This window comes from Pituophis catenifer, unplaced genomic scaffold, assembly GCF_029215685.1.
Source record: "Pituophis catenifer annectens isolate HBS135680 unplaced genomic scaffold, rPitCat1.0.hap2 SCAF_7, whole genome shotgun sequence".
In the NCBI taxonomy this organism is placed as follows: Eukaryota; Metazoa; Chordata; class Lepidosauria; order Squamata; family Colubridae; genus Pituophis; species Pituophis catenifer.
In genome coordinates this window covers 78,206,454-78,221,070 of record NW_027256887.1, presented here as the reverse complement: position 1 = coordinate 78,221,070, position 14,617 = coordinate 78,206,454, and the positions used below count along the sequence as shown (strand labels likewise).

General features: G+C 42.4%; 1 protein-coding gene across 2 annotated transcripts in view; it reads left to right on the top strand.

The window, feature by feature from the left end:
- The first annotated feature begins 1,531 nt into the window (after nucleotides 1–1,531).
- LOC139319983 (aldo-keto reductase family 1 member B1-like) overlaps nucleotides 1,532–14,617 on the top strand; it is a 32,684-nt gene continuing 19,598 nt past the window's right edge. Inside the window, exon 1 of one of the 2 annotated variants that reach the window (XM_070948094.1) lies at nucleotides 1,532–1,711. In XM_070948094.1, coding sequence (XP_070804195.1) covers nucleotides 1,646–1,711 — 66 coding nt within the window. In that variant the 5' untranslated portion in view covers nucleotides 1,532–1,645. Of the gene's footprint in view, nucleotides 1,712–7,780; nucleotides 7,847–14,617 lie in introns of those variants that run through there. The other variant, XM_070948093.1, reaches the window with a different exon arrangement.

Genomic DNA, 14,617 nt, shown 5'->3' with positions numbered 1-14,617 from the left:
TCGCTTAGCAACAGAAATTTTGAGCTCAATTGTGGTCAAATCTGGAGCACAGCCATATTGTGTAAAGAAAGCCTGTCGGGTCCCTAAAATAACTCGGTTTCTAATCTGAAACAGCTTGGTTTTGTGAACAGCCCCAGAATCCCTTACACGAGATGGGCGATTAAATAAATTAAATAAAACTTAAGTTTAACAGGGGGAAAAAAAACACAACCTTTCCCTGGTGTTTGCTCCAACAGCCGCTGGGCTTCTGCCCTGAAAACCTGTGAAGCGCAGTGCCGAGTATTGTGCAATTTATCCACTTTCCTCAACGGTCGCACCATGTGGCATATCCCTGGCGCTAAGCTAAAATAAAATAAAAAAAGGGGGGGAGACTGGCTCCCTTTTGGGGTTCAGAGCATCGTAAGCCCCTAACTCTGTATCGAGGTGTGTGTGTGTGCATGGGGGGGGGGTCCTTGGTGCTCTCTGAAGGTGCTTGTTTTCTTGCCGACGTTTCGTTTCCAAGCCAGGTATCATCAGAGCATCAGTACCAAAGTCTTTCAAAAGTAACAGTAGAGTTGGAAGGGACCTTGGAGGTCATCTAGTCCAACCCCCTGCTCACTCAAGGAGACCCCTACTAGGATCTGGGAGGTGTTGGAAGGAAAAAGAAGCCTTTCCCTTTCTGAATTCAAACTCCAGGCTGGGAGATTACTTCTAAATGATTGGAGGTCAGCTGCTTGAGAGCAGAATCAGTTTATTGTTTATAGGAAGGCAGGCAAGAAACAAATACAAGCACAGCGTTCCGAGGCTAGCCTGTTTGAGCTGTAAGGGTGACCCTTTTTTATATCCTAAAACATCTTTTGATTTTCTATGTGACCCTTTAAAGTCTTTTGAAATTCTTTTGATTTGGTGTGTGAATCCTTTGATTTGTGTGTGTGATTGTTTTATGGTGTTGAAATCCTGTTTTTGTTTGTGATTGGGTTCTTCCATCCTGGATCTGGCAAATAAATAATTGTTTTATAGTCCACTCTCTGTTTTTCCTAGCCCTTTGTAGTTGTTGGTTCCCTATAATTATTCAGTTTGCTATTTCTGTGTTTTCTCCTTTTCTCATGTGTTAAAAATTCTAATTACTTTGGCTTGATTTCTTTTCCTTCTCGGATGTTTGTTTTTCTTTCCTGAGTCCCATATCTGTTTGGATGTTGCAGGCCCCTGTAATTTTGTCCTTCCTTTGTTGTGGAAAATAAGATGGCTTCAGCTTCTTAATGGCCCATTGATAAAGGTGGGGGCTGAAACTCTGCCTGAGTTTCTGCTTATTTCTTTTAGGAGAATTTCACTTCTCTTTTAATATTGAGTTTCTCATATCTTCCAACAGAGGCACACTATAAATACCCATAAGTACAATTTCTCTATCGCCTCACATAAATCTCTCTGGGATCACACAGCCCATCATTCATTACAGATAAAAATCTGGCAGCGGGTAACCGTCCCAGGAGAGGCATTAAAAGATCCCGCTTTTGGGGGGTGGGGTGGGGTAGGGGGTGGGAAACGGCTCCTTTTCACGCCCGCCTTCCGAGGCGGATCCGGCGCGTATAAAAGCCGCTTGCCCCTGCTGTGCCTGCCTGTGTCTTTTTCTCCACACTCGGGCGGCGAAAGGAATTGGGCTGCTGCTATGGCCAAGTATGTGGAGCTGTACACGAAAGCAAAGATGCCTATTTTGGGACTGGGCACGTGGAAGGTAAGCAGTGGCTCACCCGGAGGCGCTTTGTTTTGGCCATCAGTATGGCGCGTCTTCTCTCATTATTTCTTCCTTCCCGTTTTCATACTCCAAGGGTACCAAAGCGGAGGATTAGGGAAGTGGGGGGATGTTTCCTTTCGTTTTTCTTTCTCTTTCTTTCTTTCTTTCTTTTTTTTTCTGCACATGCCTTATAAACCTATTGCAAGCTTGCAAAAATTAGCCACATGTCTTGCAGGCCTGCAAAGTGGATTGCTGGCCTTGCTTGCCTTCCTGTTTCTTTCTCGTTAAACCGTGGGGCGGGTTTGGTTTGGTTTGGTTTTTTTCCTGCCTACATTTTGCAGAAGGCTTTTGTGGGAGGGAAAATGTCTAGAGTCCTGTTCTCTACTCTAAGTGAAGGGGGGGGGGGAAGGAAAAAAAAAAGAACAGAAAGAAGTGGGGGGGGGAATTTTACAATCCAAAATCCTAAAAAAAATCTATAGTTCAATGTCCTGTAGTCCAATGGTTATACATAGGGTGTTTTCAGGTTCTGTGATATCAAAGAATGCTGCTAGTGACCATTGATCTGTTTCAAGATCTTTTCTGAGCTTGATGGGTGAGACTGCTTGTACCGGTGCAGAGCTGTGGTCTATAACCGCTGGTTTGGCATGTGTCCAATGGATCCAGGAATCTCTCTCTGCCACTTTGATAGCTGTTTGTGTGGTTAACAAGACTTGGTAGGGTCCCGTCCACCTGGGTTGTAGTGGTGATGTTCTGGTGAAGAATTTTATCCATACCCAATGTCCTGGTTCAAAGGGATGCAGGGCTTCTTCCAAGGGCAAGGTCTGCGTTAGAGCACTCTGTGTCCACAGGGTCTGTAATCTCTAGTGAAGGGCTGAAAGATAAGAACAGAGAACCATATCCCCCTTATCTAAACTTAGGATGTGGGGATCCAGGCCTTCTAATGTGTCTGGGGGACGACCAAAGAGGATTTCAAAAGGGGGAGATTCCTATATCTTGTCTCGGTCTGGTTCTAATATAAAAGAGGGTGATTGGAAGCACTTGTGACCAAGCCCGATAGGGTCTTTACTTCCCTATTAGCTCTCTCTCTTTGATAACCAGTTGCCCTTGGTAGCCGTATATAATCCACTTGTACTCTTTCGAAGGGTGTTCGTGCCCAGGGTCTCCCTCTCTCAAGGATTGCTTTCCTGGAAGTGGTGTTATTTGCCTGACAAGTTTTATAGATGCTAGCTACCCTTGTTGCTTCACTATAGGCTCCAGGTGCATACCATACTCTTCTTATAGCATCTACCATGGCTTGTGTCCCACAATGCCCTTTGGTGTGTAACCTTTGGCAAATCTATCTAAGGAGGCGGCGTGGAGCTATGGGTCTGCCATCTGGGACTCTCCAAAATCCTTCTTTAAAGACTGCCCCTAATTTTTTGTTCCCATTGCTCAGCTTCTCCTTTATCTAGAAATTCTGTGTATTGTAATTCAGGGTTTATCATTAGTGCTGGAGCCATGAGGTTATGAGGCAGAGGTTCTGGTGCTATCCGTTTGGCTGTTTCATCCGCATATCTGTTTCCTTTTGTCACTGTGGAGTCATCCTTTTGATGGGCTCTACAATGAATGACTGCCAAGGCTTTTGGTAATTGTATGGCTTCCAATAATTGAACCACTAGGTTTGCGTGTATGATCTGTTGACCAGCTGATGTTAAAAAACCTCGTTGTTTCCACAAGGCACCTGTCACATGGCATACCCCAAAAGCATTTTAGAATCAGTATATATCTAGGTAGACTGACCCCTTGCAGCTTTGCAGGCTTTTGTTAAAGCCACAAGCTCAGCTGCTTGAGCGCTGTGGAAGGATATAGCCTTGTGGCAAGCGAGTCCAGGTGTATTTTTGATCTTCCCAGGTAAAAGCAAAGAAATATTGGGATGCCTGGTCTATCAGGATGCTGAAGAAGGCTGAGCACAAGTCTATAACTGTAAAATACATAGCCGAAGCTGGAACTTCAGTTATTATAGTTGCAGGGTTTGGTACTATAGGGGCACGTGGCCTCACATGGTTGTTCAAATCCTGTACAAATCTGAAGATGGGGTTTCCTTCATTATCTAACTTTCCCTTCTTAACTGGAAAGATTGGGGTGTTGCAGGGAGATGTACATTTCTTAAGAACTCCCTGTTCCAGATAAGCCTTTATCAGTTTCCTTATAGTTTGAATTGCCTCAGCTGGAATTTTGTATTGGGGAACACATTGAGGTGGTCCTTTCTTTATCTGAATGGTGACTGGGGTTGCCCCTTTTAATAGTCCCACCTCTGTTGCATCCCAAAAGAGGATGGCAAGATCTTTAGATCCATGTGAAGCCCTGTGTTGTTTGTGGCCAGCATATGGGCGCCTTTTCCTGGAATGTCTACCATAAGGCCCCCCTTTCCACACTTTATGATGGCTCCCATTCTGCATAAGAGGTCCCTTCCCAAGAGGGAGAGTGGGGATTGGGGACAGAGTGTAAAAGAGTGTTTTAAAGTGAACGGTCTCAATTCTACTTGTGGATTCCACAAGAAGGTTTTTTCTCCAACTCCCATTATATTGTCAATGAATCTTTATATGGGGCCTCTGTAATTAATGATGAGGTAGCTCCAGTATCAACCAGGCAGTCATATTTCTTTCCCCCTATGATCAGGGAAACCATGGTTTCCGCTTCTGGGCCATTCCTTAAGGGAATTGCGAGCCCAGTGAAGGTAGCTGTGTATTCAGTGAGTTCATTTTCATGTTCTAGTCAGGAAAATTGTGCCTCCCTTCCTCTTCCCTGCCCCCATCGAGATCTATCACTATCTCTATTGTGGTGGAATGTATCATCTTGGGGAAAAGGGGCTGTAGGTGGCTCGCGATGATGGTTATATCTCTGCTCGCCTTGGTGATGTGAATTATTGCTTGGCATGGGGCCTCTAGGTGAATCTTGGGGCCTGCCACGAAATGAAGCCTGTTTACAGTATTGGCCAAAATGCCCTCCTTTCCCATGTCAATGTGAAACATAACAACATAACGTAACGTAACGTAACGTAACGTAACGTAACGTAACGTAACGTAACGTAACGTAACGTAACGTAACATAACATAACATAACATAACATAACATAACATAACATAACATAACATAACATAACATAACATAACATTGTTATGTTGGCATCCATCTTGGGGCCATCCTTCCTGTCTACATTTCCAGCACCCCTGCCTGATCCCAGCAGTCCTGTGTCAAACTTGTCTGGTATTATGGTACATGGCAGCAAAAACTATTAGCTCTCCATGTCTCTCTATCTTTCTCTTTCTATCTTTTTCTTCCTCTTTTAATTTATCCCTTTTGTCATAGACGAAGTTTGCAATCCTGCGCAACTCCGCTATTTCCAATGTAGGCCTATTAGATACAATACGGTGGAAATGTTCCCTGATGTCACTACTAGCCTGGTCCACGAAGGCTGAGGCTAAAATTCTCTGGTCCTTTTGGCAGCTTGGGTCTAGGTGGGCATATGTCACAGCTGCCTCTGAGAGACGAACCCAAAAGGCGTCAGGATTTTCTTTTTCCCTTTGGGTTGTCTTTTGAAATTCTGACCAGTTGAGGGGCTTTTTTTTCTATTTCTTCTATGGCATCCATTAGATTGCCTTCTTCTACAGCATCCATTAGAATCCCAATCAGGCCGCTGGGTTGGCCATGCAACCCTCATCCGGGCAGCCTCTCCTGGAATAGGTGGTTGGTTGGCTATTTGTGCTGTTTTCTCAAATAGTTTTAATAGTTCATCCTGAGTTAGGAAAACCTGTAGCAACTGATTCATGTCTTACCAGGATGGGTTGTGGCTTTCTATTATAGATTTCAGAGTTCGGATTACTGCCTGAGGGTCTGCCCTGAATGTTGGAGTGTCTTTTTTCCAAATAACAAGGTCTGAGGCAGAGAAGGGCGTATGTGTCAGAATGTAATTGTATTCGCCTCTTCCTGATACTGGTTTGCTCAGCAGGGCAGCCATTTTTTTTTTTACCTCAGTTATTCCTGCCTCAGTTTTCCCTTCCAGAAAATGGATTTCTGCTTTAGCTTGATCTTTTATTTATTTATTTATTAAAGTTATTTATTTATTTTCATATAGTTAGGTCTTTGATTAGTTCAGCCCAGCAACACCAGTAGAGTATTTGGTTGGGCTTAATTCGGGGTCTAAGTGCTTTTAAAATTTTAAAGTCAAAAGTATCGCTGTCAGGCCAAATTTGTCTTCCAGTATCATCCCTTAGCAAAGCCCTTTTTTCTTTTCTTTTTTTTACATATCTTCTTCACTTTTCTCTTTTTCATTCTAAAGGGATATCTACCACCCTCGAGCTGCAACGTCCCATGTTTCCCCTTCCGATATGCGGTTTCACACTTTGGTTCAGCCGGGCGACACAACGTCAGTTTTCAGGAAAAAGGCCTGGAGAGGATGCCGGTTCCTTTACGGCGTATGCGTACCTCTTCTTGTTAGGGAATTCTCCGCCACTGGTTTTCAGACCCCTCTAAAAAACGGGAATCTGGGAGGACCTGCTGCCCCCAAGGCAGATGAGTACGGGCCCCTCCTACAACTTCACAACTTCACAATTACCTAGTTATCTAACTATCTAACTTCACACTGTCCTAAAAATCCTGGGGTTTGCTCTGGGATACACTGGAGTTCCCTTTATTTGTTTGGGTTTTTTCTTCTTTCTTTTATTAACCTCTTCTCTCTTCATAGCCCGTTCAGTTTTTCCTTGTGTTCCTCAGAAGACCCCACACTCCATGATCCCCCCTTGCTTTCCCAATCCTGCCAGTCACTGCTCTTTCGAACTAGCAGCAGGTTGGGGGGCGGCTAGAGATCAACAGAGGAGGTGGGATCCAGCTGTTTTCTGCAGGTAAAACCCACACACACACACACACACACACACACACACACACCCCTTTCCTTTCTCGCTTCCACTCCCCACAGAGTTCCAGGGTTTTAAATATTAAAGCGGTACTCATCTGCTTTCAAGCAGCTGTTGAGTGCAAAGCTCAAGGACTCCCTTTACTACCTGATGCCTGCCGGGCAGGGTCCGTAGATATTTTCCCCGGACAAAGAAGGTCCGTGCCGGCTGGGTTTTGATCTCTGGGCCCTGTCCGGTGGCTCCGTTGGCCGGGAGGCCACCTGGGTCACCAATTGTTGGAAGGAAAAAGAAGCTTTTCCCTTTCTGAATTCAAACTCCAGGCTGGGAGATTACTTCTAAATGATTGGAGGTCAGCTCCTTGAGAGCAGAATCAGTTTATTGTTTATAGGAAGGCAGGCAAGAAACAAATACAAGCACAGCGTTCTGAGGCTAGCCTGTTTGAGCTGTAAGGGTGACCCTTTTTTATATCCTAAAACATCTTTTGATTTTCTATGTGACCCTTTAAAGTCTTTTGAAATTCTTTTGATTTGGTGTGGGAATCCTTTGATTTGTGTGTCTGATTGTTTTATGGTGTTGAAATCCTGTTTTTGTTTGTGATTGGGTTCTTCCATCCTGGATCTGGCAAATAAGTAATTGTTTTATAGTCCAGTCTCTGTTTTTCCTAGCCCTTTGTAGTTGTTAGTTCCCTATAATTATTCAGTTTGCTATTTCTGTGTTTTCTCCTTTTCTCGTGTTAAAAATTGTAATTACTTTGGCTTGATTTCTTTTCCTTCTCGGATGTTTGTTTTTCTTTCCTGGGTCCCATATCTGTTTGGATGTTGCAGGCCCCTGTAATTTTGTCCTTCCTTTGTTGTGAAAAATAAGGTGACTTCAGCTTCTTAATGGCCCATTGATAAAGGTGGGGGCTGAAACTCTGCCTGAGTTTCTGCTTATTTCTTTTAGGAGAATTTCACTGCTCTTTTAATATTGAGTTTCTCATATCTTCCAACAGAGGCACACTATAAATACCCATAAGTGCAATTTCTATCGCCTCACATAAATCTCTCCGGGATCACACAGCCCTTTTCAGCCCGCCTTCTGAAGCGGGTCTGGCGCGTATAAAAGCCGCTTGCCCCTGCCGTGCCTGCCTGTGACTTTTTCTCCGCACTCGGGCAGCGAAAGGATTTGGGGTGCTGCCATGGCCAAGTATGTGGAGCTGTATACGAAAGCAAAGATGCCCATATTGGGACTGGGCACCTGGAAGGTAAGCAGTGGCTCACCCGGAGGCGCTTTGTTTTGGCCATCGGTATGGCGCATCTTCTCCCATTATTTCTTCCTTCCCGTTTTCATACTCCAAGGGTACCAAAGCGTAGGATTAGGGAAGGGGGGGATGTTTCCTTTCATCTTTCTTTCTTTCTTTCTTTCTTTCTTTCTTTCTTTCTTTCTTTCTTTCTTTCTTTCTTTCTTTTGCACATGCCTTATAAACCTATTGCAAGCTTGCAAAAATTAGCCACGTGTCTTGCAGGCCTGCAAAGTGGATTGCTGGCCTTGCTTGCCTTCCCGTTTCTTTCTCGTTAAACCGTGGGGCGGGTTTGGTTTGGTTTGGTTTGGTTTTTTTCCCGCCTACGTTTTGCAGAAGGCTTTTGCAGGAGGGAAGAGGTTCCTCGCTCTCCCGAATGGCAAGCGGCGGTTAGCTAATAGTATCCGTTCTGCTCCTGGAAGGAGGCCTCTCTTCTTTTAATCCCTGATGCCTAAATAAAATTGGACAACCAGACGGATATTACATAAAACAGATTAAAGTTGCTTGGGCTTCGGATTTGATAAGGGTTGTCTGGAAAGTTCTTTGCTTGCAAGGTTTGGGTACCGACTTTTCCTTTATAGATGCTGAAGTTTCACTCCCAGGAGTCTGAGCTAGCGTGGCTTATGGCTAAGGATGCTGGGAGTTGTAGTTTGGTATCCTGCAAAGGCTTGATTGCTCACTCCTGCATATTTTATATATATATATATATATATATATATTGCTTTCTTGGGTAGCACTTAGGAGCCGGTATTCTTGTCTTGGCCGCTAGCATTTAATACCACTTTATAATGCCTTGGTAAGACTTGAAATACTACATACAGTTTTGCTCACTCCTGCATTATATATAGTTGCTTCCTTGGGGAACACTTGGGAGCCAGTATTCTTGTCTTACCACCAGCATTTAATACCACTTTATAACACCTTGGTAAGACCACACTTGGAATACTGCATACAATTTTTGTTGCCATGATGTAAAAAAGATATTGAGATATCTAGAAAGAGCGCAGATAAGACCAACAAAGATGATTAGGGGACCGGAGACTAAAACATATAAATAATGGTTGCTGGAATTTATGTCCAGTTTAATGAAAAGAAAGACTTGGGGAGACGTGATAGCAGTGTTCCAATATCTCAGGGGCTGCCACAAAGAAGAGGGAGTCAAGCTATTCTCCAAAGCACCTGAGGGCAGGACAAGAAGCAATGGATGAAAACTAATCGAGGAGAGATGCAACCTAGAACTAACACGAAATTTCCTGACAGAACAATTAATCAGTGGAACAACTTGCCTCCAGAAGTTGTAAATGTTCCAACACTGGACGTTTTAAAGAAGAGATTGGACAATCATTTGTTTGAAATAGTATAGGGTTTCCTGCCTGAGCAGGGGGTTGGACTAGAAGATCTCCAAGGTCTCTTCCAACTCTGTTATCCAAATTCTATTTGAGGTTTCTGTCTTGGGAGATAGTCTTAACTCTGTTGATAGTAATTTTTTTTGAGCTGGATAAAAGCCACTATGGTCAAGTGGCTAAAATAAAGAGAGTAAGAATATGTTTCTCCCTGCTTCCATCTTTGCACACTTTAAACTGATATGAAGAGAAGTGATATTAGTGAAAATTGTGGTTTTCTGATGTGTATATTTTTGTCCCAATAGTTGCAATAGGGAGCCCTTTATATTTTAACCTGCTGCATAATTTATTCATAAATTAATCTGGTTAACATCATTTGGTCCCTTTTGTGAAAATAAATACTTGTCAATCTAGTTCCTTAATTGACTTCGTTGTATTGTCTTTATAAAATCCCATGAGATCTGTTTCTATGGCTAATTTCAACTATTACAGGATTTAGAGGCTCTTTTTACTGAAGTTAAGAAAGTATTTAATGGAATATCCCCATTCTTTAAAAAAAAAAAAAACTGCATTTTTCGCATTAGAAGCTTCTATTCAAGGGCCCTTCCTCTATATACCCAAAATGATGGCACCTGGCTGGAGAATTCTGGGAGTTGCAGGCCACCCATCTGAAAAGTTACCAAGTTTGAATAAAAGTGCTCTAAATCATTTGTGCTGTTTATTCCATGTTTGCAGCAGGTTTCTGACCTCATCTAGGCACTACATGTGTTCCCTCAGGTGAATGCCTTGGAAGAAAATGGGCCTTTTATTTTCTTGAGTGGCCTTTCATACAATTTATGACCATTCATTTAACAACTTTTTGAAGTTACAATAGTGAAAAAAGTGACTTGCAACTGGTCCTTGCAACATCCCACCCTCGTGTGATCAAAATTTGAGTGCTTGGCAACTGGCATGTGACAGTTGCAGTGTCCCGAGATCACGTAATAGCCATTTGTGACTTCCCCAGAGGGATTCTGACAAAGACAGTGGAGGAGCAGGATTAATTTTAATGACTATGGCAAAAGTCATAAAATCCGGCATTTAACAACTGCGTCGCTTAGGAATTGAGGTTCCTGTCCAGGGGTGAAATCCAGCAGGTTCTGAACGGTAGCAAAAATTTTGAGTAGTTTAGAGAACCAGCAAATACCACCTCTGGCTGGCCCCAGAGTGGGGTGGGAATGGAGATTTTGCAGTATCCTTCCCCTGCCACACCCACCAAGCCACGCCATGCCCACCAAGCCACGCCCATAGAACCAGTAGTAAAAAAATTTTGATTTCACCACTGTTCCTGTCCCAATTGTAGTCTTAAATCGAGGGCTATCTGTAATCTTAAACCACCATGCAAAGAGAGTTAATAGCATTGGTCAAATTATTTTCAATAATTAGCAGTGACAGAGTCATTTCAGCAGGAGCTTTTGCTATAAAAATCGTCTGTTCCAAACAAGGTTTTCTTCTGTTAATTCTATTTTCTAATAAAACTGCAGCCTGTAGCTTTATCTTTGCAAGAGCCTTGCTACCTAAATCAAATATGCGTTATTTGCCCTTAGGAGCAGAAGAATTTGTTCCAGGAACCCTCAGATGCCTCAGATAATTTGCTTTCTTTATAGTTCTTGACATTTTGTTGTTTTTACAAAAGAACTACCAGTGCTTATTACTTGAAAAATGGTTATGGTACATGAAGATCTAATTAAGATAACTACAGTCAGGTCCAGAAATATTGGGACATCAACACAATTCTAACATCTTTGGCTCTATACACCACCACAATGGAGTTGGAATGAAACAAACACAATGTGCGTTAACTGCAGACTGTCAGCTTTAATTTGAGGGTATGTACATCCAACTCAGGTGAACGGTGTAGGATTTACAGCAGTTTGTATATGTGCCTCCCACTTGTTAAGGGACCAAAAGTAATGGGACAATTGGCTTCTCAGCTGTTCCATGGCCAGGTGTGTGATATTCCCTCATTACCCCAATTACAATGTGCAGATAAAAGGCCCAGAGTTCATTTCAAGTGTGCTATTTGCATTTGGAATCTGTTGCTGTCAACTCTCAAGATGAGATCCAAAGAGCTGTCACTATCAGTGAAGCAAGCCATCATTAGGCTGAAGAAACAAAACAAACCCATCAGAGAGATAGCAAGAACATTAGGCATGGCCAAAACAACTGTTTGAAACATTCTCAAGAAGAAGGAATGCACTGGTGAGCTCAGCAACACCAAAAGATCTGGGAGACCATGGAAAACAAGTGTGGTGGATGACTAATTCTTTCCCTGGTGAAGAAAACACCCTTCACAACAGTTGGTCAAATCAAGAACACTCTCCAGGAGGTAGGTGTATGTGTGTCAAAGTCAACAATCAAGAGAAGACTTCACCAGAATGAATACAGAGGGTTCACCACAAGATGTAAACCATTGGTGAGCTTCAAAAACAGGAAGGCCAGATTATAGTTTGCCAAACAACATCTAACAAAGCCTTCACAGTTCTGGAACAAGATCCTATGGACAGATGAGACCAAGATCAACTTGTACCAGATTGATGGGAAGAGAAGAGTATGGAGAAGGAAAGGAATTGCTCATGATCCTAAGCATGCCACCTCATCAGTGAAGCATGGTGGTGGTAGTGTCATGGCCTGGGCATGTATGGCTGCCAATGGAACTGGTTCTCTTGTATTTATTGATGATGTGACTGCTGACAAAAGCAGCAGGATGAATTCTGAAGTGTTTTGGGCAATTTTATCTGCTCACATTCAGCCAAATGCTGCAGAACTCATTGGATGGCACTTCACAGTGCAGATGGACAATGACCCAAAGCATACTGCAAAAGCAACCAAAGAGTTTTTGAAGGGACAGAAGTGGAATGTTATGCAATGGCCAAGTCAATCACCTGACCTGAATCCCATTGAGCATGCATTTCACTTGCTGAAGACAAAACTGAAGGGAAAATGCCCCAAGAACAAGCAGGAACTGAAGACAGTTGCAGTAGAGGCCTGGCAGAGCATCACCAGGGATGAAACCCAGTGTCTGGTGATGTCTACACGTTCCAGACTTCAGGCTGTGATTGACTGCAAAGGATTTGCAACCAAGTATTAAGAAGGGAAAGTTTGATTTATGATTATTATTCTGTCCCATTACTTTTGGTCCCTTAACAAGTGGGAAGCACATATGCAAACTGCTGTAAGTCCTACACCGTTCACCTGAGTTGGATGTACATACCCTCAAATTAAAGCTGACAGTCTGCAGTTAACGCACATTGTATTTGTTTCATTCCAACTCCATTGTGGTGGTGTATAGAGCCAAAGATGTTAGAATTGTGTCGATGTCCCAATATTTCTGGACCTGACTGTATATATTTTGGGTTCAATTTTCATTGGAAGTGCCAGCTGCACATCTGCAGAGTGGGAATTGATACCAGCTGCATACTGGTGGTGCCCAGGCTATTAAATTTCTACTTATAAATAAACAAATAGCATTAGAGCCTCCCATGCTATATAGCATATCAGGCAGCAAGGGATCCTCCAGTATTTTCGGTTTTGGGCGAATACGTCAGCATCTTCCCATGTGAAATAAATAAATCCTTAGTGTAGATAATATCCTAAACAATTTCTGCTTTAACTAAGGATAAGCAGTGTGGTATCCTCCAAGTGTTTTGGGTTACAACTTCTACAGTTGTAGAATTCCCCAGCATGCTGAACACTTCGGAAAATTGCCAAGGTTGAGAAACATTGAAGGCATTACTGCACACTATGTTTCATCAGTGGCCTGATTTGCACAGAGAAGTAATCAAGTTCTGGCATCCTAATTAATTGGGAACAAGCTGCATGTTATTGAACCTTTTGTACCTCCCACTACCACGAATGTCTACATCAATAATGAACAACACAGAATCAGTCCAGGTGCATTGGACTGATATCACAGTAGCCCAACCAGAACAGTACATTCGCAAAGAACTGATCAACTGAAGGATCATGCACATCATCAGCAAAAGAGTGGTGACATCAAAGTAAGCAGTATTTCAAGGTTGTTGTTATTTTAAAAGGTCAGAATAGGGGTTGGGAGACAAATTGTTCCCATTTGTACAATCAAAAATCCTTCATCCTGTCAAGAAATAGCCTTGAGTCCACCCATCAGAGAAGTTGCCAAGGCTGAGAAATACTGTTTTAGCCAATAACTAATAAATGTATCTAAAAATAAATAAAAGAGCCAGTTTGGTCTAGTGATAAAGGCACCACTCTAGAAATCAGGAAACTCGGTTCTAGTCTCACCTTACTAGAACTCACCTTATTAGAACACCTTACTAGAACTAATCAGCTTACAGGCCAAATTCACCTCACAGGGTTGTTGTGGGGATAATAGGGGGAGGAAGGAGCGTTAGGTATGTTCACCACCTTGAGTTATTTACAAAAATAAAGGTGGGTCTAAAACAATTCAAAACTAATAAACATATTGAATTACATTTCCCATTATCCCCAAACAACAAGGCTAACACATAAGGAATTCCGGGAATCTTGAAGCTTAGCGTTTTTTCTGCTCTCTTCTCATGTTTGCTATTGCAGAGTATTGAATTGTATCAGTATTTCCGTCAAAAATTGTAAATAAATTATATCGTAAGTAGGACTTAGAAATGACAGTCATTCCTTGTTTACCAAAGAAGAGGCTAAGCGTTAATAACTCTCCCATCCAAGATAGTATAACCCAGGAGTCCCCAAACTTGGCAGCTTTAAGACTTGTGGACTTCAACTCCCAGAATTCTCCAGCCAGCTATGATTTCTGGGAGTTGAAGTCCACAAGTCTTAAAGCTGCCAAGTTTGAAGACCTCTGGTATAAGCAATCAAGAGCTAAAATGCAGCATTCTGACTTTTTACTCTCTATTCCTTTGAAAGCTAGCACCCCTCCTTAAGATATCTGCCGTGGTTTATTGGCACTCGTGTTTGTAATATAGTTTCTCACTAATGAAGGTTGCAAAGTTGGCCTATGTAGATGTGACAGTTTTCATTTTCCTTGCCTAGAGATATGCCTAGACGCTTCACTGTACATATTGTGATTAAATGTTGGCTGCAAATCAAGATGGGAAACCATGATTAGAAAGATTAAGAAACCCTATTTTGTATCATGGTCTTTGTTAGCCATGGTTAAGTATAAGTACTTTCTATTACTAATAAACTTTGTTTTCAAATTGACAAAAGGCAGGGTTGATGTGTGTTTTTGCATCATCTTTGTTAGCATGATAGACAAGCTGAATAATAATTAACTGGAATCACATATCATCCTATACTGTAAAATGATTTTCTTTATGGCTTAGCTTTAGGTGCAGATCAAAGGTTGCCATCTTAAGAAATATACCATTTTTGGATC